The sequence below is a fragment of the Vicugna pacos genome, chromosome 33, assembly GCF_048564905.1.
Source record: "Vicugna pacos chromosome 33, VicPac4, whole genome shotgun sequence".
NCBI classification, from domain to species: Eukaryota; Metazoa; Chordata; class Mammalia; order Artiodactyla; family Camelidae; genus Vicugna; species Vicugna pacos.
This window is the reverse complement of record NC_133019.1, coordinates 20,838,553-20,860,076: the sequence shown is the minus strand read 5'-3', so window position 1 is coordinate 20,860,076 and position 21,524 is coordinate 20,838,553. Positions and strand designations below refer to the sequence as shown.

General features: G+C 36.4%; 1 protein-coding gene across 1 annotated transcript in view; it reads right to left on the bottom strand.

Moving 5' to 3' along the window:
* Positions 1-21,524, bottom strand: part of GUCY1A2 (guanylate cyclase 1 soluble subunit alpha 2) — a 252,611-nt gene that overhangs the window by 70,996 nt on the left and 160,091 nt on the right. The window contains exon 6 of the mRNA XM_072953952.1: positions 14,973-15,116. Coding sequence (XP_072810053.1) covers positions 14,973-15,116 — 144 coding nt within the window. The remainder of the gene's footprint in view (positions 1-14,972; positions 15,117-21,524) is intronic.

The following is a 21,524-nucleotide window of genomic DNA, read 5'->3' as shown; positions in this document are numbered from 1 at the left end:
CTCCTACCATTTGGTTAAGTTTAATTGAATTTACTGTAAATGCATGTCTAGAACATCAAATACTTCTTCTGACTAATAAAACAGCTAGAGTTTGAGACATTTGGACTTGAATGCAGAAATTTACCAATGCTGAAGAATGATCATGAAGAAATGAACACATAAAGTAATTCATGTGCGTATTTGGAAAATTTAAACACATATAAAACTTCAAGCTTAAAAGTAGAAAAAGCACCTTCTAAATTAACCAGTATCAATAGGTTTATGTGCATCAGTCATAATAATATTATTCTGTGTAAGTAATTCTTAGAAGCCCATGGGACAATGACAAGCACTTGTTTGAAACGGAGAGAAAAGGAAGCCTGATGACCGGCAGGGCTCGGGGCGGGGGGGGGGCAAGGACGGGGGAAGCCAACTCACAAAGGAAGGGGAGCAGAACCAGAGGCAGAGAATGGGTCTGTGGACACGCCTGAATGAAGTAAGAAACGGGCCTCGTGTTTTCTCTTTTCATGTCTGTGCCTTTTCTTAGGTAAGATTCCTGCCAAACATGTTGAAGTAACAAACAGAGGCTACCGACTGCTTGAAATAGCTTTCAGATAAACTAACAGTTCACACAAACAAGTTGAATGATTTCCTGATGTCTGAAAATCTGGGTGGCTGATTGAATTTCTGACAGACTGGATTAAAGTAACCAGATGTTTTGGTATTGTGCAGACAGGATTTTGACTTAATGAAAGCCGGAAAAAAAAAGCACATTCGTGTTTGGCATTCCTGTTCGGCATTCCTGTTCAGCCTGCAACTCAATCATGTAGTTTTTGCACATGATAGAAATTCAGTAGATGCTTGCTGGCTGAATGATCAGTTTTACTACATTTTTCACTCCCAGTCCATGCTTTGCTTATTGTAAATGCAAAAGTGATCTTGGATAACTTAATATACAAAGGACCAACCGATACCAACTGGAAATATTATGTTCTAAAGAGCAGTATTTCTTTGGATTCTCTCTCTCTCTTTTTTTTTTTTTAGATTCCACATATAAGTGATATGATATTTCTCTTTTTCTTTTTAAAACTTATTTATTTATTTATTTATTTATTTATTTATTTATTTATTTATTTATTTATTTATTTATTTATTTTTGTGGTGGGGGAGGTAATTGGGTTTATTTATTTATTTATAGAGGAGGTACTGAGGATTGAACACAGGACCTCATGCATGCTAAGCATGCACTCTACCACTTAAGTTATACCCTTTCCTCTCTTTTATGGTTTTAAATCTCTGTTTTCCTAGTTTTGGATTATTATATTGCCTCAAAGCGGATACCATATCATCTATTTCTTATGAACAATAAATATCACAAAAGTTTGTATTTTAGTATTAGTCTCAACTTAACTTTTTCTTCAAAGATTTTAAAATTTTATAGAACAATTTTAGTTCTTAATATTAAATGCAGGCATAAATATCTTCATTACTTCAACATCTCCCTGTATAGTTATAGTCAAAACAGTTTGTGTAAAATTAGAATGCCTTCAAGTCATTGCAGTGCTATTACTTCTGAACATTACTTTCTTGTTTTCTAAAAATATAGTTGAGACACAACATTATGTTAGTTTCAGGTATACCACAGAGTGATTTGACATTTGCATACGTTATGAAATGACCACCATGATAAGTCTAGTAACCATGTGTCCCAATACAGTTATTACATTGTTATTAACCATTTTATTTATGCTGTATATTACATCCCCTTAGCTCATTTATTTTATAAGTGGATGTTTTCACCTATTAATCCCCTTCACCTGTTTTGCTCATCTCTTCCCCCTGGCAACCACCTGTTTGTTCTCTGTGTCTATGAGTCTGTTTTCATTTTGTTTTGTTAGTTTATTTTGTTTCTTAGATTACAAATATAAAGGAGATCAAATGGCATTTGTCTTTCTCTGTGTTACTTTTTTCACTTAGCATAATACATTCTAGATCCATCCATGTTGTCACAAATGGCAAGATTTCATTTTTATGGCTGAGCGGTATTCCATTATGTGTGTATGTATGTATGTATGTGTGTTTATCTTCCCTATCCATTAATCTATCAATGAACAGTTAATTCCCTTCCGTATCTTGGCTATTGTAAATAATGTTGCAATGAACATTGGTGTGCACATATCTTTTCAAAGTAATATTTTTGTTTTCTTTGGGTAAATACCCAGAAGTGCATTCTCTGGATAGTATGGTAATTCCTTTTTAATTTTTTGAGGAACTTTCATACTGTTTCCATAGTGGTTACACTAATCCCACCAACAGTGCACAAGAGTTCCCCTTTCTTCCACTTTTAATTTAACACTTGTTATTTTCTATCTTTCTGATGGGTGTAAAGTGATTATGTCATCATGGTTTTGATTTGCATTTTCCTAGTGATTAGTGATGTTGAACATATTTTCATGTGTCGGCTTGCCATCTGTTGAACATTTCTTTCTTAAGGAAGTGAGAAGAGTAATCATTTTTTCAAGGAAGATTAAATGTACTATTTTAGTCATAAGATTAGAAACCACAGGTTGTAATTGCATTGTGGGAGGCACAGTAGGGTAATGGTTAAGAGCATGGACTTTGAAGTCAAACAGATATGAATTCCAATTCTGAACCTATTCTTAGTTAGTCTTATTTACTTATTTACTCTTATTTGACAATAAGGCCCTTAACATCTCTGAGTCTTGGTTTTCTCGTTAGTAAATAAGGATAGTGACATCTGAGTCATGGTCCATGATTGTTGTAAGACTTGCGTGACAATAGGCAACACTACATATTTCACAAATATGAAAATATGCTTAAAACGCACACATATAAATGTAAATAGATTAACTATACACATACATGGGTGCGTGTATTTACATATTATATATAAAGAGAGAGAGACAGAGAGAGAGGTTGAGCATGCACACACCCTAGCTTAGCATGATGCCTGGCACACGGCAGTCACTTGGTGAGAAGCAGCTCCTATTAAGCATTCAGGCAACAGAATTCTACGTGGCCATTCTAGTGAGGTATTGGCCAGTTTGGTACAAGGAAAGATCAAAGGTTTTTTTTTTCTTTTTCAAGCAGGTATATCCATGTTCAAATTTAGTTTTGCAACTGACTACCTGCATAATCTTGGTCAAATTATGTAAAATTCTGAATCTCAACTTATTTCAATGTAAAATAAGATTAATGAAACCTACTATGCAGGGGCTTGGGGGTGGGGAGAATTGGAAGAGAGGTTAAATCTGTAATAAACCACTGGCCCAAGTCTCACAGATAGAAGGTGTTCTATATTATTTTTTTTCAAGATTTGACACCTGTTCTTTAACCCCTTGATGTCTTTTAGATCTCAAAAATATTTAAAAACTGCACATGTGCCCTTCACTGAGTCGTACAGATGAAATTAAATGATATATAAACTGCCCAATAAGCCAACAACTAGCTTATGGTTGGTTTTCATTATTTTCAATTCCACTTCCCTAGGTATATACAAAATCTACAAAGATACCAAAATAATGTAGGTCTTAATGTGCAACAAAAATATCTCTTGAATACTCTCTCTAAGGAGAATTTAAAGTCTTTGCCAAATCTTTACAAAAATTAAAAAAAAAATTTTCAGTGTTAAGACAGAAACAGTATTGACAGAAATCCAAGTGCCTGTTTCTACTTGCTGACCGAATCAGTCATTTAAAGATGTAGAATGTAATCTCTGGGAGAATCAGAGCTATATTCGTTTTCTTGCCCTTTCATTCCCAGTACCTAATCAATTGTCTAGAAAACAGCAAGCCTTCAAAAATCCTTTGCTGAACAAATGAGTAGAAGTCACTCCTAGAAAGATTCCAGCTGGGATCATGCAGAATCAGGCTTCATCCGAGTTGAAGCAGCAAACTGCCTCCAAAGTAAAAAGCCTTTTTGTCCTCTGGGACATTCAGTGCACACTCAAGGCCTATGTTCCTATGAACCTACTGATTACATGGTCATTTGACCATCAAAATTACTCTGTTTCTTCGACTTCAACAGGTGTCCCGCTAGGAAATATTTCCATGTATTTTGGATATTGTTGTCAGAATTACCATATTTCCCTAAAGAGTGAAGTCTGAATTAATGAGATTTTAATAAATCTATTCTTTATGGTTGGTTTAACCTTTGAACAAAAACATTAAAGGCAAATGATAAAGCAGAATAATTTCTTAGAATTAAATCTACATGTAAATTTGATCTTCTGACTTTCATACACGAGGTGCCCATTTCTGATGCAGTAATAGGAAGCATTACAAATGTGCAGAAATCAATTCGGCCATTAGGATAACACAAGAGTTGCTAGGAAACCACATTCCAAATAAGAAATACTATAGAGGTGACCCAGACAATTACAATATGCCTGACATGACATTAACACAAAGCTTAACAGATTTTTAAAAGCACCTGTGATACTGAATTTGCAACTCAGGTGATTAAACAGGTACCTTTAATGACTCAAAAATTCAGTTACAGAAATAGGAAAATACAAAATCAAAGTGTACTATTTAGGAGCTCTAAATTAAATAATTTTTTTTCTTCACCTATAAAGTGTAAATAATAGCAATGCCTCCTTCATAGAATTATTGTGAAATTGAAAAGTAATTGCATAGAAAGCACTTGGTACAGTTGACCCAGAAAGGAAGGGGGCATGGCATAGCCATTGAAAGCAACCACAGCAATGAACACAAAGGTGGCGGGAAATTCAATTCCCAGCAGACCTTGAGACCCAACATGGTGGGAGATTGGACTTCCAGTAGACCTTAAGCTTCATTACATACGTATTGTAGTATGTTAGCATGGTGAATAGCACTCCCACAAGCACCATGACAGTTCCGAGGCTCACTATAAAAGGTCAAAAAGTGGGCAGTGGCCCAATTCCTGAGAATCCCAGCCCCTTCCCCAAAAAGCTGTTGGAATAATCTTCCCATTTGCTAGCAAATGAAGGTTCGGAGCCATTAAGAACTAAGGACTCCCACATCTCATGGCCACTCTCTCTTCTGAGTGAGATGGACTGCACTCTGTCTATGGAGTGTGTGTCTACTGAGCACCCAAACCCCACGCCTTGTGGCCTTTCTCTTGCCTCCTGAAACAATCTGCACTCTATGCACTATGTATCTGTCAAATAAATCCCTACCTTTACTCAGCTGTGGCTCACTCTTGAGTTCTTTCCTGCATGAAGCCAAGGACTCACGCTTGGCGGGGCATGTCTCAGGGACTCAATCGAGACCTGGGACATGGCCATCCTCTCTCCCCACATTCATTTTCCCGTATCATAGTGACTGCCTGGCATACAGTTAAATGCTTCAATAGATATTATTTATCAATATTCTGCAGTAGCTAGTTTAAATACAGTTAGATGTTTTTGTCTTTTCTGTTTGAAGATAATTTCATCTGTGACAGGTTAAAAACAGGCATAAATGTACATTAGTGAGAATGAATCTACTTATTAAGATAAAACTCATAAAAAAAATACACATCACTCTGAACATCCGTTTCTGGTAACGTTACCAAACCAAACTTGGATCCATTCACCCAACTAGTAGCAAAGCCAATCTACTGGCATTGGGTTGTAGTAAAGGAAAGTACAGCATTTATTGCAAGGTGCCAGGCAAAGAGAGCATGTGGCTATAGCTCAAAAGACCCAAACTCCTTGGTGGCTTTTGGGGCAGGGTTTTTAAAGGCATTGTGAGGACCTTGGGATGAGTGATCAGCTTGTGCCCGATTCTCTGTTGAGGGAACAAGGTGATGCTTTGGGAATCTCAACTGTCAGTTTTCTAGCTCCAGCAGGTCTGGGGTCTGCATATTGGTGGTCAACATGCAATTAACTTCTTCCACCTGGTGGGGGTTTTAGTATCTGCGGAACAACTCAAGGATAGGTCTCAAGATGTTATCTACAGCCCTCGAGGAGGAAAGTCTTTGACTTTGACAGCTAAGCTATTATTATTTTGTCTCACTTGATTATTTTCCTTTGTTTCTGAATTTTTTTCACTTCTGTGATTAAATTTGCTCTTTGAAACTTGGGGAAGGCCTAGGAGGCTAAAGCTATTCTTAAATAAGAGGCAGGGGACATAGGAGTCTGTCCTGGGAAAGCCTTGCAGGGGTTGCCAAAGCAAACGTGGATCCTGTGGCCTGTACACACTAAAGCCAACCTCCTGACATGGGGCCGTGGTGAGCCCAAGTGCAGAACTTATTGCATATGGCACCATCATGCAAGGAGTCCAGGGTAGCTTGTGCTCAAAACACCTGAACTCGCTGATGGTTTTCAGGGAAGCATTTTTAAGGGCCAGGTCAGGGAGGAGAATGACACACACAATTGTTCACGCACAGTTCTCTGATTGGTTGATAGTGTCACAGGGGTTAAATTATCAGTCCTTAGGCTCCAGTAGGCCTGGGGGCTGTGAGCTCATGGTCATCAGGTAATTAAGTCTTCTGTTTCATGGGGGTTTTAGCATCTGTAAAACAACTCAGGAAATGTATATCAGATGCTGGTCTCCAGGTCCTTCAGAGAGGAGCTAAAGCAGAGGATATGGGGGAGGGGGCTGTCTCAGGAAGGCCCACAGGGCCCTGCTCGGTTTTAGTAAGAGCAGAGTATATCATTTGAACAAATACCTCTGCAAGTCAGCTCACAAGGCAGTGAAAACTACACGGGGGAAGATGAATCTGAGAAGGGGTGGGCACTAAATTTGAGGGTGCTTTTCCAATGTGGGCATCTTCTGACCTCAGAAGTGACTGAGAGGTTGAGAAACTGAGCAGTGCTTCTGACCACAGGGACAAAAATTGGAGTCCGAGGATCGCTAAGGGGGCAGCCTTAGTCTAAATGTCCACACTCTGAGACGAGAGCCTGACTGGCAACCCCACGTGTAGGAGCAGGAAACAAACTTCCTTGATGCTGAAACTGTGCTGATTCTTTCAGAGTAAGAAATCCTGCAATCTCCTTCCTCTCCCTCACTGCTTTTGTGCTAAGTAACCCCCAGACTTCTCCTTTACATTCTTTATAATCGTTTTAACCCAGAGGCTATGCTCGAGGAAGAAGGTAATGGGCCAATAATCCCAGAAGAATGGACAGACGCTGCAGTTCCCCCGGGCTGCCAGAAAGATGCTGCCAGAAAGATGCGTCGTTGAGGTTAAGAGGAATGTGGCAGCACTCTGTAAAGCACCCTGATTATCACCTTTTCCGTTCCATCCAGTTTTTATATAAAACTTCAAGACCCCAACTCCAAGATGGATTCACAGTCTCTAAGGCACTGGCCTGCCGTGACTCCCCTTTGCCTGGCAAAGCAACAAACCTGTTCTTTTCGAATCCTTCCAAAACTCTGCCTCCGAATCTCACTCTGTTTTCAAGGTACGGAGGCCAACGTTGCAGGAACACACAGGTAGAAGTAATTCCAAAAACACAAGATGAATCGAAAGTAAATTGGCCCTCAGAGAGACTTAAACCCAGTGTTAGAACATCTGATCCCTGACTGCTAGAGCTCCCAGCAATGCTTTCCACCAGAAACACACATAAAATTTGCCTACAGGAAGGTAACATTACTTGAAGTCTAAAATTACTTCTATAGTTTTTTAATATACAATCTCCAGCACTCAAACAAAAAATAATAAGTAGGCACCCAGGAGACAAGTAGCATGACCAAATATTAAGTGAAAGATGATCAGACAGTGTAGCAGACCACAGAAGCTCTAGAGAACACATTTATCAGAGAGTTTAAGTTAATTATGGCTAATGTAGTCAAGGATACAAATATAAAGATAAATATACAAATTTTGTCAGATAAATGAAAATGTGAAAAAACTGTAAACTGCTATAACCAACATTATGTGTTAAGCGGATGGGCCTCACAAATGATTTTCATCACCAGTTGAGGTATTAGTGACTTAGAAGACAGGTCTGAAGAGACCAGGTAAGACTCAAGCTCTGACAATTAAACAAAACCAGAGTGCAGAAGAGAACCTGCCGTCATCTTATCTACCGTCAAACTCTTAGTGAAAAAGCACTTAAAGCGTATTCTTCTTAAAAAACATAAACACATTTCTGGTACCAAATAAATTCACTATACTGAACAGATCTATATTTAGCAGTAAATTTAGCAGGTAGTATTATGTAGTATTTTTGTGCATTACTGCTACAATAAAACAATGATTTACTGAAACTGCCACTGCGTGCATTCTGTAGGAGACTATAAGTAAATTCAAATGTCTATTGGATCTATGTGAGAAATGAGGGTACTGGGATTCAGCATCTTAATAGTGAGTTTCTATAATGTCTATGGAGTTCCTTCTGATCCCTTAAGCTTTTCTCCTTGGATAATAGATTTTAGAGGTAGAATATTTCAAATGAGTATACACACTTCAAGATGAAATGTACTAATTATAATTTTATAAATAAATTATTATCAAAGAATCAGAGAATTAACCAGGTTATCAAATAATTAGTTTTCCTTTTTTCTAAACACAATCCTGTGCTGTTATCTCGTGGGGTTAAATGTTGCCATATTCGCAAAAAGCAGATCCCTCCAAATAGTGAAATAAAAACATCAGGTTTTCCTTCTAAGTAATAACAATTATCTAAAAATTAATTAGAGAATTTTATTTCATCCTCTCAGAAAATCCTGTAAGCTCATTAGGATACTAAATTGAAGCTTAAGAAGCTAGAATTTAATGTATTACAGTACATGCAAATTGCAAATTAATATTCCTGCCTTGGGACTACACAGTTAGAAGAAACTCATAGCATTTCTCTGATTTGCAGTTGTGATTGCTAACCATTAGTATTACAACATGATTATACATTTTTTTTAACTCTATTTTACATTCCCTCTATAATTGCTTCATTATATAAAATGCACTGTTCTTGGAACTAATAAAGGGATTTTGTATGCCTATGTGATATTTAGTCAATAAAAATATTTTTTAAAAACTGAAGTCCAAAAGCAAAACTTAGATATTTAGACACAGTAACTCAGTCATCTTCAAAACCCTTAAATCATGAAAATGCTATTTATCTTTCCAATATACGTTTAATCACATTCTCTAGTCAGGCCTCAATCCAGCTGCTCTTTCCCTACCAACAGTTTTTCTTTTTTAAATAAAGCACAGGCACTAATAAACATTTTGTTATTTTACTCAAAGAGTAGTTAAACTATTAGTAAAATTTAAGACTTTCAGCTCTAAAAACTATTCAAAATACTTTGGTAATAAGATTAGGTTCACAAGATCAAAGAGCAGCATAAAATTATGCAATTTTCTAGTGAAATCACAATTTAAGCACCTCAACCAAAGAAGAGAGAATATGAGTCTGATTTTACTTTTCTTCAATTGTCTATTTAAGATATAAGACAATAAGATAACTTCTAGGGATGGGAAAAGCAGGCATAATGCTGGCATTTCCATATATTCAGCCAGTAGAATAAATTGATAAAATATTTCAAATCTAATCATTATTTTTTAAAATAGGTTATTTTTTAATGGCAGTACTGAGGGTGGAATCCAGGACCACATGCATACTAGACACGCACTCTGCCACTAAGCCATACCCTCCCCACAAAAAAAGCCTTAATTAAAGTCACTTTGGGCTGATTTTTCAGAATTTATTGTATAAACAGGCCATATTTGTGTATGCCTTTTAGATACAGTCTAGGACTAAGCCTCTGAGTTTCAGTAGAGTACCTACAGAAAAATAATTAGCCTGAGAATTATAAACTGAACAAGTGAAATGCTGTGTCCTCTGGTGACTTTTAAAATTCAAAATTTAACCTCGTCAATTTTACAGTTAATAATTCAAGGACATTACCAATCATTTGTAAGCAATTATAATTGATAATTCAGATTCCTATTTCATCATGACAGGTGTCTCAAAGGTTTAACGATTGTAAAAATTAGTATTTTATTTTTCAAAATTTGAGAGGTTTGGGGAATTTTCCTTTGTTTTGGGCAGTTGTTGGAACTCAGCTTAAGTTTCAAATAGATTAAAAACTTAGCTTGAAGTAAACCATCAACTTGATCACGTATCAATGCTGCTACAACAACCACGCATGTTCAATGAAAGATTCAGTAAGTTTAGAAACATTCTCATGATACCAAGTTAGAAGCCAATTTAAAATTGAATTAAGATGCCGAAAAGCAACCCCAAACTTTGCAAACAGTATAAATTAGTAATGATTATTATTATGGTGATTTTATTATTTTGAATGCTCTTTCTGCATCTTATTAAATCTTCATGGACATTTCCTCCTCTGATTTAATAAGATAATTTAATTCAGAAGACAGAGCTAATATTATGTCAAACAAATAAAAATATGGATGAGCACACTATAAAACACAAGTCCTTGGTTTTGCTCTGCGGTGATTTAAGTTTGCTCTGACAATGCTGAATCAATGCTAACATTATATCTCCTACTAAAAAGTCCAATGTAGAAAAACAGTCCCAAATGGTAAGTCTGCTCATTTGGTCACCTTGAAATTTTAAGACTTAATATGAACTCAGTCTGGAATGTGCATTTTTGAGTTTGTTTCAGATCGGAGGCAGGATCCCTTTTGTTTGTTTTTCCTGGCCGTGATAGAAGTGTCCTTCACACACTTGTAAAACTCAGTAATTATGTCCTGAGGGAGCTTACACTTAGATTTAAAAAAATTTTTATTGCACCATGCTTTCCGGGTTTCACCACTGGTGGGAGTGATTCGAAAACTCTAGCTCCCCTTTTTTAAACTGTCAATTGTAAACATGTACGTGCACATTAAAGAATAGTAATAAAATTAATAACTTTGCACTATAATCCCTAGGCTCACCATCCTATTGTTTCCTCCCCCTTTGCATCATCTCCTTCCTTTCCCTTGGAGATAAGCACTACCTTGAATTTTGTATTAATCATTCCCTTACTCTACACTTTTTCCATCAACGTAGTATTTCTAAATAAATATGTTTTCAATTTTCCTAGTTTTGAAATTCAGTTAAATGGAATAATTCCATAGCATCGTTTCATGACTTGCTTCTTTTGCACAATATTATGTTTTTGATATTCATCCACGTTGATGTCAGTAGCTGAAGTCATTCACTTTTCCAGCTGTATGGTACCCGAGGTATAAACACAACACAGTTTATCCATTTTATTTTCAGATGGCTATTTGAGTTATCGCCAGTTTGAAGCTATTATGAAAATTTTGCTGTGAATAATCTTGTGTGTGACTTCTGCTACACAAGACAACTACTTCCTGGGGCAAACATTTAAGGGAGGAATTACTGGGTTGTAGGAAAGGCATCAGTTAAATTTTACTAGTTAATGCCAAATAAACTGCACCATTTACAGTCCCACCAGCTCAGTGTCATATGTTCTGCTGCTCCTAATCCTCCCAAAGGTGGCATTGTCAGACTTTCAAGGTTGTGCCAAACTAGGAGGTAGAAAAGCTGTATCACGGTGTTATCAACACATATTCATCTGAATACTGATGACATGAACCAAGGCATTTTGTACTGATTGTATCTGTTGCAAAATATTCTCCTAGTTTGTGGCTGTATTTTTATCCTCTTTAGGCGTTGATACACAGAAAGGTTTTAATTTGAATGTAGCAAAATTTATACACACTTTCCTTTGTAATTTGAAAAATTTTGACCCGATTAGTCTAAAAAAAAATTTCTTCCCTACTGTAAGTCAAGCTTCTAATTATATCATATTACATGCAAATGACAAATCATTATGTAGGACACCTGAAACTGACGTATTGTATGTCAACTATATTTCAATAAAAGTAAGTCAATAAAAACCACTGAATTGTTTTTTAAATTCCTAATAATAAATTTATAATTCTATACTATGTTCTGTAATATTTAACCCACCTAGAATTGATTTACATGCAGACTCATGAAGTAGAGATGCAATTTTATTTTTTTCCCCATGGATAACCAATTGGCCCCCAAACATCTACTGAATAGCCCATCTGTCCTCCCTGATGAATGTTGCCTTTGTCATTTATCAAGTCCTCTTTTTCTCTGATGTACTGCAGACTCATTCAGATATGTTTAGTTTTGTTGAAAGCCTTTGCATAGCAAAGTAAACCATGGACAAAAGGAAAAGACAATCTACTGAGGGGGAGAAAACGTTTGCAAATGATATGACTGGTAAGTGGTTAACAGCCAAAAAACATAAACAGTGCATACAACTGAATCTGTAAAAAATAAACAACCCAATTAAAAAATGGGCAGATCTGAACACTTTTCCAAAGACGTACAGATGACTGACAGGCACATGAAAAGATGCTCAACATCGCTAAGCATCAGAAAAATGCAAATCAAAACAACGAGGTATCACCTCACAGCTGTCAGGATGGCTATCATCAAAAAGACCACATAAAACAAATGATGGTGAGGATGTGGAGAAAAGGGGACCCTTTACACTGTTGATGTAAGTGTGAATTTGTGTAGCCACTGTGGAAAACAGTTCGTAGTTTCCTCAAAACAACTGGAAATGGAACTACCATATGATCCAGCAATCCCACTCCTGGGGATACACCTGAAGAAAACAAAAACACTTTTCAAAAAGATACATGCACCCTGATGTTAATAGCAGCATTGTTTATAATAGCCATGATATGGAAGCAACCTAGGTATCCATCACCAGATCAATGGATAAAGACGATCTGGTATATATATTTATGTATATAGATAGTATAATATATATAATGGAATACCTTTCAGCCATAAAAAGAATAAACTGTGCCATTTGCAACAACATGGATGGACCTGGAGGGTATTATGCTTCGTGAAGTATGTCAGACACAGGAAGATGAATACTGTATGTTATCACTTATATATGGAATCTAAATGATCAAACTAATGAATATAACAAACATGAAGCCGACTAACAGATATAGAAAATAAACTACTGGTCCCAGTGGGGAGAGGAAAGAAGAAAAGCACAGGATAGGGTTAGGGAATTAAGAAGTACGAACTACTATGTATAAAGTAAATAAGCTACAAGGATGTATTGTACGGCCCAGGAACATAGGCAATATTTTACAATAACTATAAATGGAGTGTAGTCTATAAAAATTTTGAATCACTATGTGGTACACTTGAAACTAATAATATAATAAATCAACTATATCTCAATAAAAATATATGTATATATCTCATTAGACATAAATTGCAGATGTATTATAGAATTAAATACAAATGAATGCAACATAAAAAAATAAATAAAATGGAATTGATTATTCAAGAATTAAAAAATACACTTAATGTAAAAATTAATATAATTTTGGATCCTATGGTTTCTCTTTTGTAGAATGCTTTAGGATTACTGTGTCTGAGAACTGATTAGTGTCTTAATCATTCCAGAAAAAAAAAAATCCCTTTTTTACATTCATTCTATTGTCCTCATTTGAAATCCCAACTGACCATATAATGTCTCTTACGTATTTTACATTTTACATTCTTTTATTCATATTTCCCCATTTCAAATTCTCTAGACTTATTTTTGGATACTTTCTTCAGCTCTATCTAATCTGCTTTTAAAGTCATCCACTGAGGGTTTTTCTGTTTTGGTTTGTTTGGTTTTGCTTTTTGGTTTTTTTTTAGTGTTTTGTTGATTGCTTAGAAGTTCTTTGGTCCTTTTCCAAATCTAGTTGTTTCAGTCTTGGGGTTAAAGCTTCTCTTTTGTTTCTTTAATTATATTAAGCATTGTCATTTTGATCTTGTGTCTGATTCTTTTGATATCTGACAATACTCCAAATCTGTTTTTCTTATCTCCTATTTTTACTAATTCTTACTTACAGTACTTTGTTTTCCTGTGTGTGTGTATGTGTGTGTTTTCCTTGTTTTGTTTTGTTTTGTTTTTAGTATTAGCCACTCATTTTCTAGAGAACTTTATGGAAGTTCTTTAAGGAGGTGATTGAAGTTGACTTTCTTCATGAAGGGACAGCATTTCCTAGTTTTCTATTATCACTGCTAATGACAGAGCACTTAGATTCACCAATTAAGTTTTATTTGATCGATCTATCTATCTATCTATCTATCTATCTATCTATCTATCTATCTATCTATCATCTACCTATAATGTGCTTGATACCTTCCTCCCTTTCCTGAGTTTAGTGATATTAGTAGCTTTCAAAAATATTCAACACTATATTTTAATAATTTTAATCAGAAAGGTCACTCGGAGTATCTACTTTGCCAAACTAGAAATATACTCACATTTTGAGGCTGTTTTTCTGTATTTTTTAACCCATAGTTGATGAACTAATATAAAAAGGCTGCCTTAATCAAGATTACTTTGCCAAATACAAGATTTGGGGGTTTATGAGGATGCATAGTAAAAACAGTCCTGGGATCTATCAGGTACTGGCAGAAATATAGCCAGGTGACCTCATTCACTCCCAGAGGTAGATCACAGATCGCAGAAAGCTCTCAGTACCAAAAAGAGTACAAAACACCAAGAGCTACATTTCCCACAATTTTTGATGTCTCCTCAGTCTTGGGCTCCAACCTTCTAGCTCTGCCACATAAAAAAAAAAATCAGAAGTAACCCTGAGGTCTGAGGGTGTTCATAAGGAACACCTGTGCACTTCCCACAGGAAGTGGTCCAGGTCCTCCAATTTCTAGCTTCTTATTTCTTGCTCTTTGGGTTTTCTCTCAAACTGATTCTCATCATCACCCTTGGTTGACCCTGGTGGATCCAGGTCATTGACAGCAGGTTCTTTCCTTGGTTTAACCCTTTAGCTTTTTCTTTTCTTCCTGATAATTTGTCTTCCACACACCTTTTCCTATTTGGGGGTCATATTCTGTGGGTTCTTTTCCTGGGTCTGTGAGTTATTTCTAGTTAAGTTTCCTTCCTCTTTGAGCCACTGGCTTAGCTACATCTCTAAGTTATAGTAAGTAGAATTCAAAAGGGAATTTCTTGCCCTCTCCAGTTAAAGATGCATTACTACTCAAACAAGACTACTGATAGGGTTACCTGAATTGGTTTTCCATCAGGTGTCAGCACCTCTTCTGAAAGTTCCATCATCTTCAGGGCCATCAGAGCAATGGGTTTAGCATGGCAGAGGCTTTTTCTGTGGAGCCCTGCAGCAACACAGTACGCATCACCTATTGTTTCCACCTGCAGGAATCAGACAAATCAAATGCAAATGTATGATAATGAGCCAGAATATAAATGGAGTTATCTGCAATCACAAATGTGGCTGGAAAGCAAGTCAGCAAACCATCAATAAATTAAGCAATCAGACAACTGAGTGTAATCATAGCAGAGTTTGCAAACAGCCACAGTCAAATACTAACATTTCACTCCAGAGCTGTTTGTTCATTGGCATTATCACCATAGACAATCACTGGAACCAGAAACAACTAGAATATAAAATAATTATCCTGCACAAAAGTAAAGTTGTCACTATTTTGCCTAGAAGTTTTCCAAATAATGACTTTTTACAAAGCCACTCTCCTGTCCTTTAAACCTTCACTGGGTTGTAGACCTTCACTGGAAGGTAATTTTCTCCAATTTTTCCCAATTATTCCACACCTTTTTTTAGTTTTTTTTTAATTTTTATTTTCTAATTCAAGTATAGTTGATTTATAACATGCTAATTTCAGGTGTCACACTTTTTGATGTATCTGTAATTTGTTGTCTGTTTTTTTGTTTACTCTTAGTAGTTATGATACCTAACACTTCTTTAATTCATACTCTCTACCACTAAATGCATCAACTGCTTTACATAAATTATCTCATTTAATCCTCACACATACCCTAAATGGAAGAAACTAGTATTTGAGAGATGAGATATTGACACGCAGAGACCCAGCCATAATCCTACAATTAAAAGAGTTAGCAGGCACTTTCAGAGTCTTTCCAGACCCTGTTATAATTCTGCTGTCAGCATCCATTCTGAGTGGCCATTGCTATTGTTAGATATTTTAAACATTTGCCCAGGGTTAAAACTCCCAGGATTCCAAAGCACAGAATTTGGTATAAAAGTTAGGCACATGAGTCTGTTTCTGTTTTGTATTTATGTTTTATTGGTTGTTTGTTTTTAGATTCCACATAGGAGCGATCTCATATGGTATTTTTCTTTCTCTTTCTGGCTTACTTCACTTAGAATGACATTCTCCAGGGACATCCATGTTGCTGCAAATGGCGTTATGTTGTCGGTTTTTATGGGGAAATACATACAAGATCGTATGGTAGCTCACGGAGAAAATAATGTGACAATGAATATATATATGTTCATGTATAACTGAAAAATTGTGCTTTACACTGGAATTTGACACAACATTGTAAAGTTATTATAAATCAATAAAAAATGTTTAACAAAAAATTAAAAGTTAGGCACAACTCAAATACCTATTCACAACAGATCTGTTTTTAGGAATTAAGTAAAATTAAAAGACTCTATTTAACACTAAAGATATTTAAGACATAGGTCACTCTTACTAACGGAATGGTTGTTATGTAACCAATCAGAGAAATGATAACCTCTAATCAATAGTAAGGTTTAAGTTCAAGATTAAGTTTAAGGAATAGGTGATTATTTCCACATTCCTTTCCACTTGGCTTAAAAATTCAGATGTGTCTTTAACCATCAATTCTTATCTACTTCTTTTTCGTCTCCTTTAAAATGTCAGTAATTAATGTAAATTTTGAAAAGCAAAGAAAGGAAAATAGCACACATATACAGGTGATTCCTTATAAAACTGACCTGTTGTGTTAGCGTGAACTCACAACTTAAATTTTAAAAGCATATAATCAAATGTTATCACTTATGTTCTTCCATTAGGAATTTATTCCTTTGGGTTAATAAACCATTGTTTTCAGAAAAGAAAAAAAGTTAGGTACAACTCATTTCTAGAAGAAATTTCTTTAATTATTCAAAGTAGATATAGTGATAAAATTCTCAATAGTTCTAATATTTTAATTAGAAGAAAATAGTTAAATATGGCATTAAATACCCAATTCCAATATCACCTTTTCTGTCAATCCCTCCATGGTCCTTCCATTAGTTCTTAGCAGAAAAACTAATCCTTCTTTTACTCTGTTTCAACAGCACTTTCCACACCTCTCTTCTATAGCTTTCATCATAGGTTATAATCAATATGTATCAGTGTATAATCAATATGTCTCCCTGCTACAGGGCGATCTCTTTAAGAATGAGATCATCTCTTTTTAATCTCTGCATTCATAGTGCTTATGTTAGTGTCTTAAATATAGCTATGTAATAAATATCCACCAAATGACTAAAGTAATCAGCCGTGTATAACTATCACAGTTATTCTAATCGTTTGTTCACTTGCCCCATTTATTTTATGAGTGCCATGTAGACCTGTGTGCCATGTAGATCTGAGTAGGAAAACAAATTGCCTCTAAATGACTGGAGATACTTCTATCATAAATATAACAAGAATTACAAAATATTCTATTAGTTAAGATTTAACAGCAATAATTAAATCTCATGTGAATGCATTCTAACACTTTAATATTAAAAAGCTGTACTGCATTAAATTCTGTGAGCACTAACTTAGGGAATATGGTGGCAACACTTCCAAATCTCATGGAACTAGCAATGCCAAAATTATCATTTGATTATCAGAATCTTATCAGCAAACATGCATCAAAAATGACTCAAATACTCTCAGACCTAGGATGAAGTTCCAAATTTTCACTTGAAGACCTGCTAGCTGATGCCAGAAAACAGAAATTAAAACCATGCATTAAGAACAGAAAGATGACGCAATGTGAGTCGACAAAAGTTTTATTCTAAGGACTAATAACATACTTCCAAAGAATTCCCATTGAATAAGACACTCAACAAATAATAAACATCCAAAATGTGGCCACTGACCACGTCCCCCTAAAAGCACAATGTCCTGTGCTCATCCTCATATTTATCTCATCCTTTTGTGCCTCTATACAATTCAAAGATGTAGAATGCTGTTAGCTATGCAATTTTAAACTAACTTCTGATTTTCAAATATTAGAACACACAGGCAGTAAATCATTTGTGTGAACTGAATTATTTTTCAGTCACTCTGAACATGCGCATTCCTGGAGCATAACCTCTTCCTGGAGTCTCCATCCTTACGAAACTTCTCATTAGCATTATCTCCATTATTTTTTCAATAAAAATTTATTGAGTTCCACTAAATGTGTATTTCTAGAATTTGTACCACGAGAATACATAAAGATTAGTTATATGTTATACTCACTCCTTTGGTGTATACTATGTAATAGTACAGAGAAGATGAACAAATGTTACCAACTGATGTAACAAATGAATCTAATGAAATGCACCACATAAATACAAGAAATTCACATTAAAATCCATACAGTATCATGTAAGATTTCATAGCAATTACTTTCCAAATAGCTGAAGACAGACTAGCTATCAGAAACAACAGGATCAAGAACTAGGTAAGAAACAGACATCGGAAAACAATGATGTGAAATTCTCATAACTATTCGTAAACACCCAACATAAAGAAAAAAATCTAAAAGATGTTGTTGTCATCGTATCAGACTAGATCATGCTGCAGTTACAATATAACCTTCAAATAGTAATGCTCTAAAATAACAAAGGTGGGTTTTGTTTTTGTTTTTAATGTGGCTAATTCATGCAGGTTAAGGGACTGGGGTAGAGGAGAGAAACACTGAGCCAAATCTCTTCACTCCAAGAACAATACTAACTGAACCTCTTCATCTGAAGCTAATTGCCAGGGCAGGAGGAGAGAGGCTGTGATTGCACACTAGCTCTTAGAGCCTTCTCCCAGATACGACATACATAGCTTTTCCTCGTGAGTCATTCACCAAAGCGAGTCACATGACCATGCTTAACATAAAGGAGATGGGGAAATGCAACAAACCTTGTGCCCAGAGAAGGACCAGAAATATTTGGTGAATAGTAGTTAATGAGCACATGAATGAATACGTAATCGCTTAGAAATTTTCAAATAACTAGATGTCTGTAAAGTGCAAGTAATATATGTCTGTGATGTTCTTCTTTCCTTGCAGGTTTATTCAGCATCTTAACCTGAAAATCTTGGCAGAAACACTACCACCCTGGTAATGCAGCTTTCCATTGAAGCTCCATGCTTCACTCTTCTCCCTTCATTTAAGTCACTTGTATACACGTTCAGCAGAATCAAATGCTTATGGAAATTTTAGTGGATTCTCTTCAAAATAGTGTCAACTATGCTTCATGAGGAACAAAGAAAGTGAAAGTTTAATACATCAACTACAGTAGCTCTTCAGATTGTTTCCTTGAGTTAAACCAAAGTTAAATGAGTGGACAATATAAACATACTACAGAAATGCTGTCCAAAAAGTTGACTATGATCTGAATTCTTTTATAATTGCCTCAGTGTGTTTTTTTTTTCCTTAAAAAGACACCATCTAAAATAGTGCATCTCATTTATTTTCAGCATCTCCAACCTGTTCTTAAATGACATTAGATAAGAATAAAGATGACTAAATTAGGCTTGGAGATGGAAAAGACAGTGCTTATGCAAATGTCTGAAAAATCATACATCCTTTTCTGAACATAAAAGAGGAGCCTTAAATACCAAAAATATTACATAACAACTGTTGTCTCACAGAATATTGTCGCTTTTAATCAAACTTGAAAGAATTTATCTATCTCAGTATATCTTCTCAACACTTCATAATCAAACTCCACACGTTATTCCAGAAATAAAGGTGGTATAAATAAACTTCTTAGAGTTATGCATTCACCCTTTTTTATTCATTTTAACTTTACTTTTTATTTTTTTACCTTTTTTTGAGTTACAGTCAGTTTACAATGTTGTATCAATTTCTGGTGTACAGCACAATTTTTCAGTCATAGATAAATATACATATATTCATTTTCACTTTTTTTCCGCTGTGAGCTACCACAATATCTTGTATATGTTTCCCTGTGCTATACAGTATAAACTTGTTTATCTATTTAGCTTTAGATTAAGTATTTTAAATAATTTATTTTAGTTCCTAATAGAATCTCATTCCCATCCGTCTCCCTCCCCTCCAGGCGAATGTTCAAGAAATATCTGGAAGGTTTCTTTGAACTCTGGGCACAGTGGGGAGGAAAGAGCGTGTGTGTCGTGGGGGAGGGTGGCGGTGGTGCTGGGGCTAGGATGAGCTGACAGGAACACTGCACACAATTTGGCAACCAATATTCTCCGTCCCACAGTACTCACGACCACCTCAGTCCTTCCATCCCATGGTCCTGGGCCCATCTTCTCTTGGGCTTTCCAGAACTTTGAAAGGGAGTTTGGAGGGAGCGCATAAGAGCAGAGTCAGAGAACTCTGGCAGTCTACCTTCCTGGACAACCTCCCTCTCTTCATCTGGACACGGTCAAGAGGACAAGCAAATCAGGAAGTGTGCTTTTCTACTTGCTTTTCTTCTTGTTTTTGGCCTCTAATGTCTTTAAAAACAAAAAAATGAGGTGGGAAGGAGAGTGTCTTCTTTTTCCCTCTCAGCATTTCGCAGAACACTTGGTCACCTGGGCATGATGAGGTGGGGGAAAGGGAGCTGCTGAATGCGCCACGTTCTTCATGGGCTCACTGGTTGTGGCTACGAGCACCTGATTCTCAGAAAGGATGCCACATTCAGGCTTGCTGTGAGGACTGGGCCACACCTGCCAGCCCAGCCACCTGTGTTACGTGAGGCACGGCTCCTGAGTGACAGGGAGAGGGGCGTAGCAGGGGTGTTTTCTAACGGTTGGCAGGAACCCTGAGTCCACCAGGCAGTTCTGAAGGTCTCTGTGGACAAAAACCAAACAATAGGATTGCTGGTGGTCTGGACAGAGATTATCCAAAAGGCTGGCCAGAAAAGGCAGAGAGAGCATGGCACAGGCCTTCATGAAAACTTGTAAGTAGCAGAAGACCAGGAAAAACCGTGAACTTGGTTAGGTTTAGAGGCCACTTACATTTCCCCTTTCACTTCACACATGCTCAGAAGGGCTCCCCTGTTTATACTCCTGATTTTCCAGATACTCAGCACGGTGGGTGAAATGCCTCCTGGCCAAATGTGAAAATCCAGGTGGCAGTGGCCAAGCAGAGGTGACAGGGCCACGGAACGTCCACGAGACCTACTTGAAGTGAACCACTTGCCACAGACAGCAGGCAAGAACCCAGCTTTTCGTATGTTCACTGATACATTCACTCTCTTCAAATATGACCTGTAAGTCAAGTACATACATCGAAAGCAAATAGGAAGAGCCTGACAAAAACAAAGGTTCGAGCAACGTAGACAAAAGCAATGCCGTCTTTAGCATCATTTTCTTCGCTTAAACAAAGTGATGGCCATGGCCATAAAAGCTACATTCTTGAAGCTGAGAGGACTGGCAGTCCAGAGGAGCCAAGGGGCAAAGACGCCAGCACGTACACATCGCTGCCGGTCAAGCACAGACCTAACATCCGGATCAGGGACAGTTTTCAGAGGGAAACCCAAATATCCCTGAGTATATCCATGAGCTGCCCTTCTGAAAGTAGTCTGATCGCCCTTCACATAGCAAGTAGCAT